Source organism: Phoxinus phoxinus (genome assembly GCF_949152265.1).
Source record: "Phoxinus phoxinus genome assembly, chromosome: 15".
Classification (NCBI taxonomy): domain Eukaryota; kingdom Metazoa; phylum Chordata; class Actinopteri; order Cypriniformes; family Leuciscidae; genus Phoxinus; species Phoxinus phoxinus.
In genome coordinates this window covers 7,812,021-7,830,631 of record NC_136890.1, presented here as the reverse complement: position 1 = coordinate 7,830,631, position 18,611 = coordinate 7,812,021, and the positions used below count along the sequence as shown (strand labels likewise).

General features: G+C 38.4%; 1 protein-coding gene across 1 annotated transcript in view; it reads right to left on the bottom strand.

Moving 5' to 3' along the window:
* plch2a (phospholipase C, eta 2a) overlaps positions 1 to 18,611 on the bottom strand; it is a 173,097-nt gene that overhangs the window by 37,692 nt on the left and 116,794 nt on the right. The window contains exons 5-7 of the mRNA XM_079637356.1: positions 4,327 to 4,473; positions 1,755 to 1,998; positions 179 to 308 (exon numbers count right to left, since the gene is read on the bottom strand). Of these exons, the coding sequence (XP_079493482.1) occupies positions 179 to 308; positions 1,755 to 1,998; positions 4,327 to 4,473 (521 nt within the window). The remainder of the gene's footprint in view (positions 1 to 178; positions 309 to 1,754; positions 1,999 to 4,326; positions 4,474 to 18,611) is intronic.

Here is an 18,611-nt window from a genome sequence, read left to right as displayed (position 1 = left end):
CGGTTCAACCATGTAAAAGGTAAAGACACTTTGATGAAAGTAGTCAGTTAGTTTTCAAACAGCCGTGGTAACTTTGCAGATGTTGTACCTTTAAAAGTTGCAATATTTGGCAAGTGGTTATAGTCTTTATCAATCACTGCCAATTTTCCTGATTGTAATGGCCTGGTGGTCAGCTTACCTTAAACATCTGTTTGACTTTCTGTCTCGGCAGGTTGACATTGAGCTTGTGCAGGAGCTGTAGGACTTCACTGATGCTGAGGCAGCCGTCTCCATTCTTATCTGCCTCTGCGAAGGTCTGCTTTAGCCATGTAATGGGAAGAGTTAAGGGTCTGAGAACAGGATGGCAAGCACCTCCACCAACAAAATATTATGATCAGCACTGTTTCATAACAAGAATTTAAACCGCTGATGTTGCGAGTTTGCAAAACAATGTCTAAACCAGTAGTATGGCAATAGCTCAGATTTTTTCAAAACTAGGAATCTTTTCACGTAACGATCTACCTTTCTTTTCTTTTTTAAAGAGTAGCAAGATAAAAAGGCAATGGGCCCTATCTTGCACCCATCGCAATTGACTTTATACACCGACCCATTTATCAATCCTATTTTGCACCCGGCGCACAGCGGACTTTTCCCTCCACAGACGCACATCGGTAAATTAGTGAATGAACTTGCGCTTGGGGGCGGTTCAGCGAAAAGAGGAGGCGTGTTCCGGCGCAAATGTTCCCAGGTGCTATTTTGCAGTTCCAGAAAACAATTCCACCACTGATCAGGAAAAACCTAGTCTTAAGTCAGTGGCGAGTTGCGCGTGTTATTCACATGGTATTTTAAGGGCATGCTTGGCCATAATGTAGCGTGTGCACAATGTGCATACACTTTGATTCTCTCATCTAAACAGACGCAGCAGTTTTCATTTTTGCAAATCATACATTATTACAAGGAAAATATTAACACATGAGGGAAATCATTGTTGTGTCCATGAAAATGTGAAAAATAAATCTAGCTTACACATTTACCCAAATTATTATACGCCTGTTTAACCGAAGCGCTAATTTGGGTGGGTTTCTCCCATCCCCAATGTCACTTCTCTGTCTTTTACGGCCCTGACGAAAACGTCGGTCTCCTCGGCTGTGAACCGCTCCTGGCGTGCGCCTGGCAAATCCGCCGTTATAATAGCAATCCGCCATGGAACAAGAGCGTCTGCTCTTAAAGGGAATGTGAGATGACACTCTGATTGGTTTATTTCACGTTACGCCCAAACCACACCTATGAATAATGAAGCTACTTCAGACCAACCCATTTTAGATTTGCGTCTGGAGCAAGATCCGAGATCCGCCCCCACAAAGTTACTTGCGTTTCGCGTTTGATCATTGCGTTTCAGATCATTAAAATAGGGCCCTCTGTCACTATTCACTGATTAATTTGATTCCCAGGGTAGAAGATCCTGAACTACAGTACTTTATACGTCTCCTAGATAAGGAAGACAAGTTTGGGAAGATTCAAGTAGCTTGACTGCAACTATGTCTTCCTAATGATAGGTTGACGGTAGTGAACTCCTTTTATAAAAGCATAGCTTGAAACACTAAATTATGAGAAACTTGTGTTTTGGAGTTTCCTCAACAGGGAATCTAACTCTGCTCTGCTGACAGTTCCAACATGTTCATGTTTCTCAATCTACCAAAAATCTGATTGATAGTAAGGTAGATAGCATCATCTTTATTGAGTTTCTGTCATTGAAACTCGTTTAGAAAGGATATTGGTCACGAGTGCGTTGTCGTTTGGCCAGACTGTCTTCATCGCTGATGCCGGCCATGAGGTACTTAAGGCCAGTGATCCAGGTGCGAGCTTCTTCTCCTGTACCTGACACCAGGTCGAGGGACGCCATGTGCTCGCCATAGTAGATGCTAAAGCAGCAGTTGGGATCAAAACTACCGTCAGCATAGCGCTGGAAGATCTCAGACTGCTTCCCCTCACACACCTCCCGAATGGAGTCGATTGGGACTGGGGGGAGAAAAAGACGACAGGGACTGAATAGTTAAAGAAAGAGATGACATTTATGCTATAATCCTGAGGTGTTCGTTAACATTCTACTTTCCTTCAAGCTGCAAAAATATCAAAGAATCATCATTGTGCACCAACATCCTAATGCTACGAATGTGTGTAATGAAGTCCCTCAAGAACAGATCATGTAAATGAGAAGAGCAGATGGCTACCTCGAATTAAACACTCTCCAATGCCAATATACAACATCTAGAAACACTTAATTCATTAATTTGAGCTCATTTAAACCAGATCATGTCTGCCAAGAGTAGCCACATCTGAACAGCATGCTATAATAGCACATTTCTCCAACCGAAAACAAAGCAATTCTAGCAACTACTGGAGCGACATCTGATTCAACACATGCTTGTTTTCAAACACGCATGTTTGAAATGTAACATATTAAGATTTATTGATATGTCAACACAACATATCTGTTTATTACTTGATTCTGATTGGTCAGTCATGGCTTTCTGTATATTTTATTCAAATATTATTGTATAATGATACTAATGTGTGTTAGACTGTAAACTGTACTACACAGTACAAATTGTTAATGCAGTTAATAAATAAATAAATATAAACAACAAGAAAGTGCAGTAAAAAAAGATAAGCTACACGAAAGACCCGTTGGAATGAATGAACAAACTTAATTTTCTTTCGTGTGTTGACATATTTTATCTTGAAACAGCAAGTTGGAGCAACATGTCAAACAGCTTTTTGAAAAGTAGCCAAAAGCTTTCGTTATATTTGGCTACAAGACAAAACCATACCTGTCAACTTGTATAATCCACGGTTGACTACGTTTCAGTAGTAAAAAAAAATTAAAAAAAAATTAAAATGCTGCTGTTCATCATTGAACTTGCAGTGTACTTTAAATCTTAAAAGTATATTGGCAACACTTTATTTTACATTGTCATTGTGACATATGTTACATGTAATTACTATAGTTATATAAACTAACCCTAAACCAAACTAAACCAAACCAAACCCTAATCCTATGTAACAAGTACATGTAGTTGCTTAATATTGCTCAGTACATAAATATATAATTACAGTGTAACAATGACACCTTAAAATAGTGTAACCAGTATTCAAAATACTGGGAAATAATATACCCTAAATAGCTTAAAGATAGTAACTATGTTTTCAAAAGGATTGGTTTATTGTGGATTAAATACTTAAAATTAAAGTGAAACTTTACATATACAGATAAGAGGTTTTTATCTATACGATAGCAGATACAACACGAGTATAAAAAGCATGAAAAGTACCATCTGTGTGCGATTTCCACTAGGAGACCTCTAGGCTACTAAATAATGCAGATTGAGGTGGTAGCAAAAACTCAGATGATCTTATTGTTGAAGTATATTCAAAGGCTCAAAGACTCAAAGTTATCTAATGAATCTCACATGAATTTTTTTTTTTTTAATGAACCAACTGGTGCATACTGAAATCTTTCCGGTTAAGATGATGAATAATTGAGTCAACTTAAGAAGCTGATTAATTCCCCAGCCTGCGGTGGAATGTCGGGACTCTGAACTTTATCCCCCCTCGTGAGAAACAATGAGCGCTGTCATTTAGACATGAATCATCGGCTGTGCTACTGAAGTAACCATCCCTTGTGAGGCGTAATGTCAATAACTCAGGATAGTTGAGGAAATCCCCAGGAAATAGTAAGGCAAGAGAGGCAGGTCAAGACACAGGCACGCTAATCTATTCTAGTCATATGCATGGCAGTTAGAGCAATCAAATTACATCGGTAATAGATAGAAGTATTCATTGTTGAATGATCCTTCTAAGAAAAAAAAAAGAATAAAATCAATGTAGTGTCTGATTAGTGTCTCTTCTTTCTTAACTATCCCACTTCTCTTAAGAAAAGAGTAAACTATCATGTGTCTCTTCTAGAGTTTCAGAGGACATCTCAAACAATGTCTCAAACTATGCTAAGATTTACGTGATAGCAAATTCTGCAATCAACAGTGCTCAATAGTTCTGAGATCTCAATATGAACGAACTCAGTGTTCTCATCAAATTTAAAGCTGATACTTAAGTGAGATATGACTGAGATCTCCATTATCTTAGTGTTGCAACATTAGTTTGGTAGCCCTATTCTTCAGAGACACCATCTGAGACAAGATTGATACCTGCATAAAACATATCAACAAGTCTTCTGAGCTATTGAAGAGCCACATCTGAGATTTTCATTGTGGTCAGTAATAGAGAGGGCTAATACAATCAGTACATTGAGAGTTGAGGCATAACCTCAGCAATAAGAATGAGACTTACTTTTGGCTTTCTCGTTCTTCCTAGACGGTCGCCAGCGGATGCAGGACTTGTGTTCGTCCAAGTAGAAAAAGCGCACCAGGCCTTTGGATCCTCCACGCAGTTTCACCATCTGAGTGCCCGTCTGCATGGAGCTCATGCATTTCTCCACTAACAGAGACACAAGAGACAGGGATGATTTCAGGCATGTCTACTGTACAGGGCTGTCTACTGTTTTCATGAAGAAATACAGTGAAAAAATAGTAATAGAAAATCTATTCATAAACAGATGAACGAAACAATAATAATAACAAAACATTAGATGGCTGGATATTGCACTCCCTTTCCACCCAAAACTGTAAATAAAACATGATAATGTTCTAACATTTGTGGTGTATGAGAGCGAACATACACCAATGATATTTTTATCATTTTAAATGGCAGAGGTTAAGTTGTCTGCTACTCATGATATTATTGGTAAACCCCACCCAAGCATTTTTTCAGCATTTTTCCTGTGTATGTGTGTACGTTACCCAGAGGACTAACAATCCATCAAAATATCTGACATGCTCCTGAAACGGCCAGCAATCAATACTGTGACCTTTATGTACCTGATCAAAATCCAAATTAATTTTCAAACTTCCCTCTTCCTTCACAATACAGCAATTGTTCGGCAAGATTGAAAATGTCTCTGTTCATACAGTATACTGCACTTATGAAAGCAACTGCTAGTTGGAAACAATCATGCATTCGAAAAAACTGACACATTCTCTCACTCTTACATTTTCTCCAAATGGCTCATTCCGCAATTGACACACAGTTGTGAAATGTTTAAACCTGTCTGGACTAATGTTTTAACACTGTGAGTAAAGCTACCATGAAGCGATGTTAACCAAGCAATGTTACAACATAAACAACATTTCCAATTTACTGTTCTCCTTGTAAAAAAAACTGTCGCAGTACCATGGGACAGTGATGCTTTGACATTTACATTGCACCACTGCGCTACATATCCAGAAACATAGTATAACCATGGCACTTAAAGTGTCATAACACTGCAAGGAAAAAACTAACAAGAACAAAATCCCAGCAGACTTTACTCCACCAAATTGCCTTCAGGAACAGAGATGACTGCAAGCTTTTTGTTTTTCATTATTCATGCACTTATGAACAGAACGAGTGTGAAGTAACACTTAAGAAAACACATATCTGGCTTTGATAAAGAAGTTTCTTCAGAGAACAGACCGCTGTTACATAAACAGCAGATGAGCTGAGAGACTATTATATAATAATCAGTGAAGTGTTCACAATAGTGTGCCATTGCTCTACGTTTCCATCTCTTAGTATTAATGCGGTATTAATATTGGCAGAGCTCATTTGAGGTGGCTCTTTATTTGATAATTATGAAGGGAGCATCGACAGACAGGATGTAATATAAGAAGATTTGAGCAGATCGCTAAATCCAGGTTTGAGTGATTGGTGTATACGCTTATGTGTAATTCAGAATGACTGTACACTGATTGCATGGCTAGAGTACCTTGTCTAAGGCCAAGCGGTGATCCCAGTTACTCATTGAGTTCCGGTATCATTAGTATTTTAACAACTAAAAATCCACAATTTTTAGTTCCAATTAAAACTGTAGAAAACCATCTAAAGGTGCTTTAAAAGGATAGTTCACCTTCAAAAATATCTTTCAAAGGAGAAGGAAATGCATACGCCTTTGGAACAACATGAGGGTGATGTACATGATGAGAGAAAATTAATTTTCAAGTGGCTATGTCTTTATGGTTAACATGAAATTGCATTCCTGCGATGGACTGGCCATCAATCCAGGATCTAGCATCCTTGCATCCTTTACATAAAACAAGCGGTTTGGAACATGGATGGATGGATTTTACATTTGTAATGTGACAAGTCTCTGAGTGAAAAAAGACATTAATGATATTAATATGTTGGGAAATACTGGATTATAAAAAGTTGCCCATTCCATACCAGAATGGACCAGAATGTTTTCAGAATGTTTTCTACTGTTTTCATGAAGAAATACAGTGAAAAAATAGTAATAGAAAAATCAATTTATAAACCGATGAACGAAACAACAATAATAATAACAAAACATTAGATGGCTGGATATTGGACCAGAATGCAAGTCATCTGCTTTAATGTTAAACTGCACTGAATTATTACTATAGGCACATTTTTGAAAGGCAACATCACAAAATGGAAGCCTCAAATGATAAGGTTTAATATAAGGCTAAATATAATTTTGGCACTGTTTTTCAGCCTCTTTTTTTCAGGAGTTTAACAAATTAAAGACAAACATTTGCTTTCTTTGTAATAATGAGCACTGATGAATCATTTACAATAAGAACAGAAATGTGCATTAAATACAGTCAAAATAGAGTTTAAACCACCCAAAAAAAAAATTAAAAAAAAATGCTGATTTGAAGAAATGTAAAGTAACATTTAGAGCTTTTTATTTTCACCAAAGAGCTAAACTCAAGGACAACGGAAAATGATTCTTGATAGAAAGCGGTTATACACAAAATAGTTGAAGAACATTTATTTTAATAAAATGTGGAATGGATCCGGCAACCTTTGTGGCAGATTTGCCAGATAAACCTTTAAATAGAATGCAGCCTGGTTTAACAAAAGTTCTATGAGATAATGCCAGCTCTCAATGCACCATAAATTCAGCCAGCCGCTTTTTCCTTAAAATGCTCGCAAGAGCTGTGGTCTTTTAAATTGATCCGATCTCTATTGCTGAACACACAGCAGGAAGTTCAGAATCAATAGGGGTTAAGCCAAACTGCTTTTTGATTGTTGGAACAGTAGACACCAAAAAAAAGAAGAGTGCTCTAGTGAATGTATCCCATGTTGTGCAAAAGCAGTCTAACGCAAGCGTTTCCCATGTGGTGCCTCATCAAAAACACTCCTCTAGTGGGTCTGAAATGGTTGCTATGGAAACCAGGTTCACGGTTGAAACGTTTGAGGAACCTGAATGGAAATTTAAGAAAACAGACTAGCCATGTTGCTCATTGACCAGCTTGAATACTCACATACTCTAGTTGGCTCAAGAAAATTGTTGGCAACAAAATGTCACAAGACGATGCACCGATTGGTGCCATTGTAAGCCCATTTATCAGAGTTGAGCCTCTTATGCTGCCACATAGCAGGTCAAAGTGGCTCGTCTGCAGGATGTGTGCCAGAGAAAAGTAAGGTAAACCTCTCAAGCACCATCCATCAGGGAATTAAAGCTTAAAGGGATTGCCCATATGTCACTCCATGTGCAAACAGGTGCCTTTCCATCATGCCACACAAAAGACATCAGCCTTGTTGATGTCTCAATGCGTTGATGAAGCCAAAAGTCACACTAGTATGTTGTAAACAACCGGGAAATAATTTGGGAGAGCAAGTAAATAACTAATATTTTAAGACAGCAATGAAATCCAATTGCTATTTTTTGTAAGTATCTAATTTTTTACAAGCCTCACAATTGATTTATACTAGGTTTGGAATGTTCAGTATAGTGATGTTTTATTTATTTAAAAGTAACACAAATTATAAAATATTTTTGTAAAACAATGCTCAGTTTTTTATTTTATGTATTTATTTATATTTATTTTAGGGGGCTCCAATGCTGGTGGAAATGCTGGTTTACTGGATGCCCTAGGCAGGGTAACCTGTATACTGTCACATATTGTAAAGCAAATTTACTGAACATTTTCCATTTTATACAAAATATATATTTTACAAAATAAGTTAGACTAGAAAACTGCTCGAAAATCAAAGCTATATTTCTAAAGTTGATATCACAAAAATTAAGCCAGCTAAAAGGTTATAAAGTACCATGTCCATTGTAATGCAATGTCCAATTAAAAACCTTTGTTCTCTCTCGATTGTTTAAGCTTTCGAATGATGCTAAAATTTGTGATAAAAAAGTGTGCCACGTGTCCCACAACAAGTATACTGACAGTTAACAGGATAACATATGACCATGACCATTAAACATATTAAAACTATACATTTTGTGATAGATCTTTGGATTTTACAAGGGAATACAGGTTCAAATTCCAGCCTAACATATAGTATATATTCTTATTTCTTAATAAAGAAAAGTCAACTGAAATTTTAATTGAATGAAAAAGGCAGTTTTTAAGGTGGAATGTTCAACTAATCAAATTTAGACTTGAATGGAGGATTTCAGACAGCATTTTAGATGAATTTTTTTTTTTAAAGAAATTAAAATATTTGAATGAATGGAGATGATGCTTCTGTTTTGATGCTAGATCAGTTTACCAAGCTTTTCTGTGTATTGTACACCCACAGCTGCATTAGTAAGGGGCTGTCCTAATACCAACACTTGTGGTTTAGGCCACTTGAGAGTGTGTGTGTGTGCATGGAAAGGTTCAAAGTTCAAAGCTCTTAATGGATACAAAATCCTTTTAAATCAATATTTGAGGCTAAGTGTATCCCATTATTCAGGTTAATTTGCTCCAAAATTGTAAGATTCTGAGGAAAATTTCCAGTTAAATAACGTAATTAGATATTACATATAATTTGGTAGTAAAACATGTTGCACATTTTATTAGTGCACACTCTAAAAAATGCTGGGTTGTTTCAACCCAATTTTGGGTCAAATATGGACAAACCCAAACGTTGGGTTAAAAATGAAATTTAAAAATGTAACCCAACGGCTGGGTTTGTTCATATTTGACCCAAATTGGGTTGAAACAACCCAGCATTTTTTAGAGTGCAGATATGAGTATGTATTTGTATTTATAAGTATGAACACACTTCCACTAAACCACCATGCTGAACAATGTATTTTGTAACATAATTGCAACTGCTTTTTATCACTTAATTAATACATTTATTAAGCTTTTTATCACTTAATTATCACAAATCTGTTGTCTGGGACTACTGAACAGACATTTAGATGTTTATTTCAAAGTGCTTTGAAAATCAAAATGTGTAAATAAAGCTCTGTAAAAACGTTACTTACAGTTTTACAACACTATGTTGTAAGTGTGTAATGAAAAGTTCTAAACACACTTGCAGTCTTCACGCCCACTTGAACACTTGGGCCAAATACAGGAAATAGGTCATGAATAGACAAGTGGTCAAGATTCATTAAACTGAAACGATTCAATAAATCATTTGAAGAAATACAAAGCTGGCAGAAATAATCAATTTATTTAAGTGATCTCTTACCGAATAAGCCTAGCTTCCAATTGGATCCATACACAGTTTTATCCCCAGTCCAAAAGAATCCCGCCATGAGTCGTGACAGGGTCAGCTTGTGGAGAGCCATTGCTGCCACTTGGGTTGATACTCGGGCTAGAGGTGTTGCCCGCTTAGCGGCAGGCACTGGCTTCATTTCAAGCGCTAATGTCGGGGGCATCCCGGCAGAAGTGACCGAACTGGCAGGCATGACAGCGGCGCACATCGCTCTAGACTTACTAGCGTGTCCTTGATTTCTTTCTTGCGCTTTGCTTCTTCTGACTTCCTGCCTTTATATCCCTACAATCACTCTTTCAAACAAAGCTCTAGGCAAGCCTCCATCCAATAACGTTTCCCGACAAAATCTGACGGCAAGAACACAAACTAAACGTCCAAACCCACAGGATTTGATGGATAGTCTTGCAGACATCAGAACAGTTTTAGCATCGGCAGTCTAGGGTGGAGCTGTCTTTCTGATGGCATGCTGTGAGATGCCGTACTAGTAAAGATGCTAACTTATTGACTGTGCAACACCTGTCAAGCTGACACTTAAATCCCCTCAGAACTGTAATCCAGGCATGGGGGATTTAGGTAGCTTATTGCGCACAGAACCACGGAGACAGTGCAGAGACAGAGGAAGAGAGAGAGAGAGAGAGAGTTATTCCATTTATCAGCTCTTCCTATAATCATAAAAGCATCTACATGATTGTTTCTAACAGCTGAACATCAAAGTAATGATTTCATGTAATTGTGTTTTCCCATAAACAGGAAGATCATTCAGGTTTTTAGTGGTTCTTGCTAAAGCAAGTATCACAGTTACAATTGCTCATACTATATAAGTCAATCTTTAACCCTAATTATTAGAGTTTAGATTTATGATATTCAACTAAAGTTAACAGAAGATAAAACAGGCAATGAATAAATGGATATTCCAGGTAATATTTAGCATATATATTACCTGGAATATCCACTGAACTGTTAGACAACAAATAAGACTCAAGAAATGATTCCATAACCTTTTATACTGCATAAAGTTAACTGCTAAATGGGATAAAGCTTGTTTCAGGTTAATGAGCTGTAGCATGTTATTGTTTTATGAGCATATTTTGCATATGTGCATATTTTCACTTAATTTTTAAAGGAATCTATAATACCTACTCAATGTCCATTTAAAAGCAAAGTTTTTGTAATATAAATGTGATGCATACATCTGTAATAAAGTAATAAATAATGACGGTACCTACTGTATGTCCCATACTGATGCTAATGGAAAGCGCTCAAGCTGAGTACTGTTGCTATGGCTACCACCTCAGTCTAACACAACTTTACTTCACAAGTGTTTATTTGGAGCCAGGTAGCGTAGGTAGCTCAGGTAACGCATGTCTTAGTGAGACAAGGGTTTTTGTTTTTCCTGGCTCAGTGTTTGGAACAACAGTACCGGGATGAAAGTGTGCTACGTCACCTAATGTCTAATTAAGTAATATTTAAAGGATCTTTTTTTTTTTTTTTTAATAAAGCACTGGACATATTTAAGGCAATGACCTATAGCAGGCTTGTCTGATAGCTGTCCTTCTTTGCCTCACTGTAGGAAGGAAATTATACGGTTGCACAGGTTATCTTTCACTTTAAAAAAGCTTGAAAGCATCCAAAATTATTTAAATGTGTTATGTGTGTCAGGGTACACTGTGACTAACAAACACGGATGGAAAAAATGAAAATCCTACATAAAAAAATGGAGTTTTAGGAATAAACAAGATGGTTGAAAATAATTTGTTGTATAATGTCTAAATGGTTCTGCGTGTACAAAAGACTCTATCAGGTTGTGGGTTAAAGGAAAGTCAGAGGTCACGCTGTGATACAGTAGCAAATGCCTGGTGAAAGGCACAGTGTCAGTGCTCTGGCTGCTTGAATTCCCTGCTATGTATAAAAATTCCACCCCAGCTTGCACCTGAGAAACCTCTGCACCCACAAGCACACTGCAGGCTAGTGCGGTCAATATAAAGGGCAGGATGGGGTCAACAAAAGCACTCAATCTGTTTTCAAAGAGAAGAATGGGTTATACTTAAACACGCTTCTACCAAACCACCTTCACATGCTTTATTGGTTCAAGCAATTTCATTAAACTAATGAAATGTACAAAAAGTTGCATTTTATTATTAGCCCCGCCCCTATTCAGCGCTGCGCTCATTGTGTTCTGTCTTCCAATTTGTATTTCCACAGCATGAAGGTAAGGTCTTACAGATTTATTCTTGGCTAACGATGCTTTCGGGAAACGCACCCCTGAACGGCTCTTTTGGCATTATCCTGAACATTGTATAAGCATTTGTTCATTTTATGTGTCACTGAACAGAAGAAAGGCTCTTGGGAGCGCACGTAACTGTCACATCCTTTTGATTTCCCAGCAAAAACATTCCGAATCCTGCAGATAAAATTAGTCTGCAGGCTTTTATAGACAACCTAGGAAGTCGAGGAAGGTCTTATTTTGTCAAGTTTCGTTAGAAGCTGTTTACACATTGGCAATAAACAAATGATCATTACATGAACATTCATCATTACATATAGCCCCTTTAAAGTGCCTTTTTAGGTTTCACTTTATTTTGATGGTCCCTTTAACATATTCTGTTCACTCTAAGTAACGTTTCACCTACATGTCTACTAGCACTCTAATGAGAGTTAGTAGGTGAAACGTTACTTATAGTGAACAGAATATGTATTAGTATTAGTAGACTATTAGTTAGTATTAGTACTAACTGGTAGGGTTGACATGTTGTTGCAAAGTTACTTATAGTCAGTAGAATGTCTGTTGGGGGAGCATCACAATAAAGTGTTAGCAGATATTAAGCAGAAAATCTACTAATACTTTAATGAGAGTTAGTTAACATGTAGGTGCAAAGTTACTACCGGTAATAGCAAACAAAATGTTTAATGTTATATGTTTTAGATTGAAAATCATGGTTTCCAATGTAAACCTGTTCTGTTCAATTTGCCAAATACCACTATTGTACTAATTAAAGAAAAATATTCTAAGGAAAATACATTGATTAAGTATGACAATAAATAATTATTTTACCCAGCAAGAATGTTTTTGTCTTTATGGAAAAAAAGTTTTTGAATAATATTTAATCAAAATGTAAGGTTTAAACCAATCCGTAAATATAATTATAGAAAAAAACAAATACATTTGGCTGTAACAAATTATTTTGGGTATTTGTTTCACCCAAAAAGTACTTTTTTTCAATGTACCTCTTATGAAAAAGAAAAACCAAATTAATTCCAGGTACATATTTAGATTCCAGGTGCAAATCTGTTTTTGCAATTTTATTATACTGTATTATCCCTGTTTCGATTATTCTGTCTTGTTCAGCACTTTGGTCAACCATGGGTTGTTTTTAAATGTGCTCTACAATTAAATAATGAAATAATGAATGAAATTAAGATCTAGGTTTTTGCAGTTTCTTTGTTAGATTTGCCTAACTAAAGATTTTTTTTCTGTCTCTGAACAATATGAGAAGTTTCTTGCTGACATGTATATAGATATTTGATGTTGAACATCAACATGTAAGGTCCAGGGCTGCAAGCCATGAGGTTCCTTGTTTGATCTCACAAGAACGGTGACATGAGCCATCTCCACTGCGCCCTTGAGCAAGACATTCAACTCTAGGATGCTCTAGGAGATTTTCCCCCAGTCCAGACTCATTGGAAAAACGTCCCTGTGGCAACATTTCTACAAAATGATATTACGTTGTGCCGTGAACAAAGTTTCAAAGTGAAATTTCCAGTGAGTGAAAAAAAAAAAGCATGTTCAGTTTTATCCGAAACAGATGAACGTGAATCTGGCAACGTTTTATTACGTTGGTGTTGGTAGCCTACGTATCACCAGTTCTGAATTGAAATGTCCGGTGAATGGCACTGAAATATATAAATAATGTACACCTACACAAAACCCTAAACTGCTGAAGTTACCATGCCATTTTTGCTCGTTTCTAGAACTCTTTCATCTCTTTTGTCATAACTCCTGTTTCACGGGACTCTGTACCAGCTGAGGTACTGAGCAAGCTTTGAATGTCAGAAAAGCCAAACATATGGAGCCGGTATGTGATGCAAACTCCAAAGTGTATTCGTTTACAAATCATGCACTATGGTAAAAATAAATAAATAATTGAGATCTTATTATATTATAACATAATATAATATTTTGCAAGGAGCCGCGTGAAAAATAAGTCTTTATTAATCATTAATCTGTCCTTAGAATTTCGTATGAAAAGGATTAAAAGTGAATGAAATGAAAACAAAATGAAAAAAGGTGCACATATGCAACTGATGCTTTACCAATGTACATTGTTGTGCTGGCAGAAAATTATCAGAAATTTCTTTTATTTCCTGGCAAGCAATCATACAAAATTGTATTTCTACCACATATTCTGGCATGACTCTTTAATTGGCACGTTTCCAATTTAAACAGTTTTTTTGCTAGCTGTTTTACTGCCTCTAGTGTAGTGTTCATTTTGTCACCTATTTTTAATTTAGTCTTATGGTGCGTTCACACCGGACGCGAATAGCGCGTCAGGCGCGAGTGATTTCAATGTTAAGTCAATGCAAAGACGCGTTACGCGCGTAAAACGCGTGTAACGCGTCTTTGCATTGACTTAACATTGAAATCACTCGCGCTTGACGCGCTATTCGCGTCCGGTGTGAACGCACCATTAGTCTTGTGCCAAATGTCCTTGCTAGTTTTAGTCATATTTAATCATTCAAATATCTTTTTTTGTTAGTCAAGTTTTAGTAGACTAAAAGTCTTGCCATTTTAGTCTAGTTTTAGTCAGAGGACAACTCAAGGTATCTTAGTCAAGTTTTAGTCGACTAAAAGTCTCGTCATTTTAGTCTAGTTTTAGTCAAAAGAAAATTCAATATATCAAGCTTTAGTTAAAACATTTGAGTCTTTTTTTTAAATAAATTATTTTTAGGGCCCAAGCCTTGAAAAGGCGAAGGCCCTATTGTTTTTCTTAGGATTATTATTTATTCTTCTTCTTCTTCTTCTTCTTTATTATTAGGGCCCAAGCCTTGAAAAGGCGAAGGCCCTATTGTTTTCCTTCGGATTATTATTTATTATTAGGGCCCAAGCCTTGAAAAGGCGAAGGCCCTATTGTTTTTCTAAGGATTATTATTCTTCTTCTTCTTCTTTATTATTATTATTATTATTATTTTACTACCTTTTGGGCACTTTTGGGGGCCTTAACGTGCTCAAAAACTCTTGAAACTTTGCACAAATGTCAGAACCCGCGGCCATTAGGGCCGCACTGAAGCTGGGACTCGGGCGTGGCAGGGGGGCTCGGCAGCGCCCCCTGGAATGGGATTCAAAAACATGTCCATATATCAAACACGCTTGCATGTAATAATATGAAACTCGGTACACATATAGATCTCATCGGGCCGAACAACTTTCGTGCTCTAAGTTTTACGCCAGTCCAACAGGAAGTCAGCTATTATGGGCTGTATGGAAACGCATGTTCTGGCATTTGAAACACTTCTCCCAGAGAATTCATCCGATGACCACGAAACTCGGTGTGCATGAAGTCAAGACATGGAGGATGCTAAATTGCGAGGGGATTTTTGATATCTCGAACGGTTTGGCCGTGGCGAGGAAACAAATTTATGGCGAATATTGGAAACAGGAAGTGTGTTATAACATCCTCATACATTAATTGATCTTGATGAAACTTCAGCAGTGTGTTTGTTGTAAGAGGCCGATCACATGGATGTAACTATTGTGAGTCAAAGTTATAGCGCCACCAACTGGCAGCAGGAAGTGTGTCACTTTCAAAATGTCACTTTCGCCACCTTTAGTCAAAAATGGGGTATTAGTTTTACCTACAGTAACAAAAATCGGTATTTATATTTATCTCCCCGAGCCGGACAACTTTCTAATTTACAGTCATTAGCTCCGACCAACAGGAAGTCAGATATTTTGGTTTGAATGTGATTTGATGGGAATTTTGCCAGTCTCTCTCAGTGTCTGTGTGTGTGAGAGAGGAGGGGGGGCTTTATTTTAACCCTTTCTCTGCTGTGTGGGACTTCTCGGGCACTTTTGGGGCCCTTAACGTGCTCGAAAACTCTTGAAACTTTGCACACAGGTCAGAACCTGCGGCCAACAGGGCCGGGCTGAAGCTGGTACCCGGGCGTGGCAGGGGGGCTCAACAGCGCCCCCTTTAACGGGGTCCGAAAACTTGGTCCATATATCAAACTGAATATTGCATGAATTAGTATGAAACTCGGTACACATATAGATCTCATCGGGCCGAACAACTTTCGTGCTCTAAGTTTTACGCCAGCCCAACAGGAAGTCGGCTATTATGGGTTGTATGAAAACGCACGCCCCTGGAATTTGATATACTCCTCCAAGAAATTTAATTTGATCTTCACCAAACTCGGTCAGCATGAAGTCAAGACATTGAGGATGCTAAATTGCGGACGGCTTTTTGATATCTCGAACGGTTTGGCCGTGGCGAGGAAACAAATTTATGGCGAGAAAAGAGAAACACGATGTGTTATAACGTCTTCATACATTAATTGATCTTGATGAAACTTCAGCATTGTGCTCGCTGTAAGAGGCCCATCACATGGATGTAACTAATGTGAGTCAAAGTTATAGCGCCACCAACTGTGACTAAAGTGGTGGGGTTATTTTTACCTACAGTCACAAAACTCGGTCTGTATATTGTGCTTATCGATCCGGACAACTTTCTCATTTACAGTCATTAGCTCCGACCAACAGGAAGTCAGATATTTTGGTTTGAATGTGGTTTTGTCTCTCTCTGACAGTTCCCCCTGCCATTCTCTCTCTGTGTGTGTGTGTGTGTGTGGGGGGGGGGGGGGGGGAGGGAGGGAGGGCACACTCACAGACAGCCCCCCCTTTTCTGTGTGTGTTTGGAGGGGAGCAGAAAGACTCACACTGATACAAGCTCTAAAGCAGACTTCTTCTCGACAGTCAAAGCGGGGTTATGTTATTTCCTGTCGTGCACAGGAACCCGAAAGGCAACGGGGTGGCGGCTTATATATATATATATATATATATATATATATATATATATATATATATATATATATATATATATATATATATATATAAATATAGCTGCAAGCAGCGATGGAGGGCCCAAGCCGGTGGCAGCGCCAGCCCGGTGCCTTTAGTGTAACTAAAGGCACCGGGGTGGCGGTGCCACCGGCTTGGGCCCGTAATCGCTGCTTGCAGCTATATTTATTATTTATTATTCTTTATTAGGGCCCAAGCCTTGAAAAGGCGAAGGCCCTATTGTTTTTCTTAGGATTATTATTTATTATTCTTCTTCTTTATTATTATTATTATTTTACTACCTTTTGGGCACTTTTGGGGGCCTTAACGTGCTCAAAAACTCTTGAAACTTTGCACAAATGTCAGAACCCGCGGCCATTAGAGGCGCACTGAAGCTGGGACCCGGGCGTGGCAGGGGGGCTCGGCAGCGCCCCCTGGAATGGGATTCAAAAACATGTCCATATATCAAACACGCTTGCATGTAATAATATGAAACTCGGTACACATATAGATCTCATCGGGCCGAACAACTTTCGTGCTCTAAGTTTTACGCCAGTCCAACAGGAAGTCGGCTATTATGGGCTGTATGGAAACGCATGTTCTGGCATTTGAAACACTTCTCCCAGAGAATTCATCCGATGACCACGAAACTCGGTGTGCATGAAGTCAAGACATGGAGGATGCTAAATTGCGAGGGGATTTTTGATATCTCGAACGGTTTGGCCGTGGCGAGGAAACGAATTTATGATTAAAAAAGGATGCATAAAGTGTGTTATAACTTAGTTATAGTTTTACCTACAGTTACAAAACTCAGCGTGTATTTTGATCTTATCAAGCCGAACAACTTTCTAATTTACAGTCATTAGCTCCGACCAACAGAAAGTCAGATATTGTGGTTTGAATGTGAATTGTGTCTCTCTCTGTCTCTCTGCCATTCTGTGTGTCTGTCTGTGTGGGGTGGGGAGGGGAGGGGGGGATCTGTGTATGTGTGTGTGTGTGTGAGGAGGGGGGCTAGTTTAGTTTAACCCTTTCTCTGCTGTGTGCAAAATCTCGGGCACTTTTGGGGCCCTTAACGTGCTCGAAAACTGGGTGGGGAGGGGAGGGGGGGATCTGTGTATGTGTGTGTGTGTGTGTGAGGAGGGGGGCTACCGGTAGTTTAGTTTAACCCTTTCTCTGCTGTGTGCAAAATCTCGGGCACTTTTGGGGCCCTTAACGTGCTCGAAAACTGGGTGGGGAGGGGAGGGGGGGATCTGTGTATGTGTGTGTGTATGTGTGTGTGTGAGGAGGGGGGCTAGTTTAGTTTAACCCTTTCTCTGCTGTGTGCAAAATCTCGGGCACTTTTGGGGCCCTTAACGTGCTCGAAAACTCTTGAAATTTTGCACACAGGTCAGAACCCGCTGAAGCTGGTACCCGGGCGTGGCAGGGGGGCTCGACAGCGCCCCCTGGAATGGGATTCAAACACTTGTCCGTATATCAAACACGCTTGCATGTAATAATATGAAACTCGGTACACATTTAGATCTCATCGGGCCGAACAACTTTCGTGCTCTAAGTTTTACGCCAGCCCAACAGGAAGTCGGCTATTGTGGGTGGTATGAAAACGCATGTTCTGGCATTTGAAACACTCTTTCTAGAAAATTCATTCAATCGCAACCAAACTCGGTCAGCATGACGTCAAGACATTGAGGATACTAAATTGCTGACGGATTTTTGATATCTGGAACAGTTTGAAAAGTTCTTTTTTATTTTAGGTTTCAGAAGGGTGTTCACTCATACTTTGTGGTTGATATGTGCCCTCGATGCGCACTTTTGCAGAACCCACACTGATGCAAGCTCTAAAGCAGACTTCTTCTCGACAGTCAAAGCGGAGTTACGTTATTGCCCGTCGTGCACAGGAACCCTAAACGCACCGGGGTGGCGGTTTTATATATATATATATATATATATATATATATATATATATATATATATATATATATATATATATATAAATAAATATAGCTGCAAGCAGCGATGG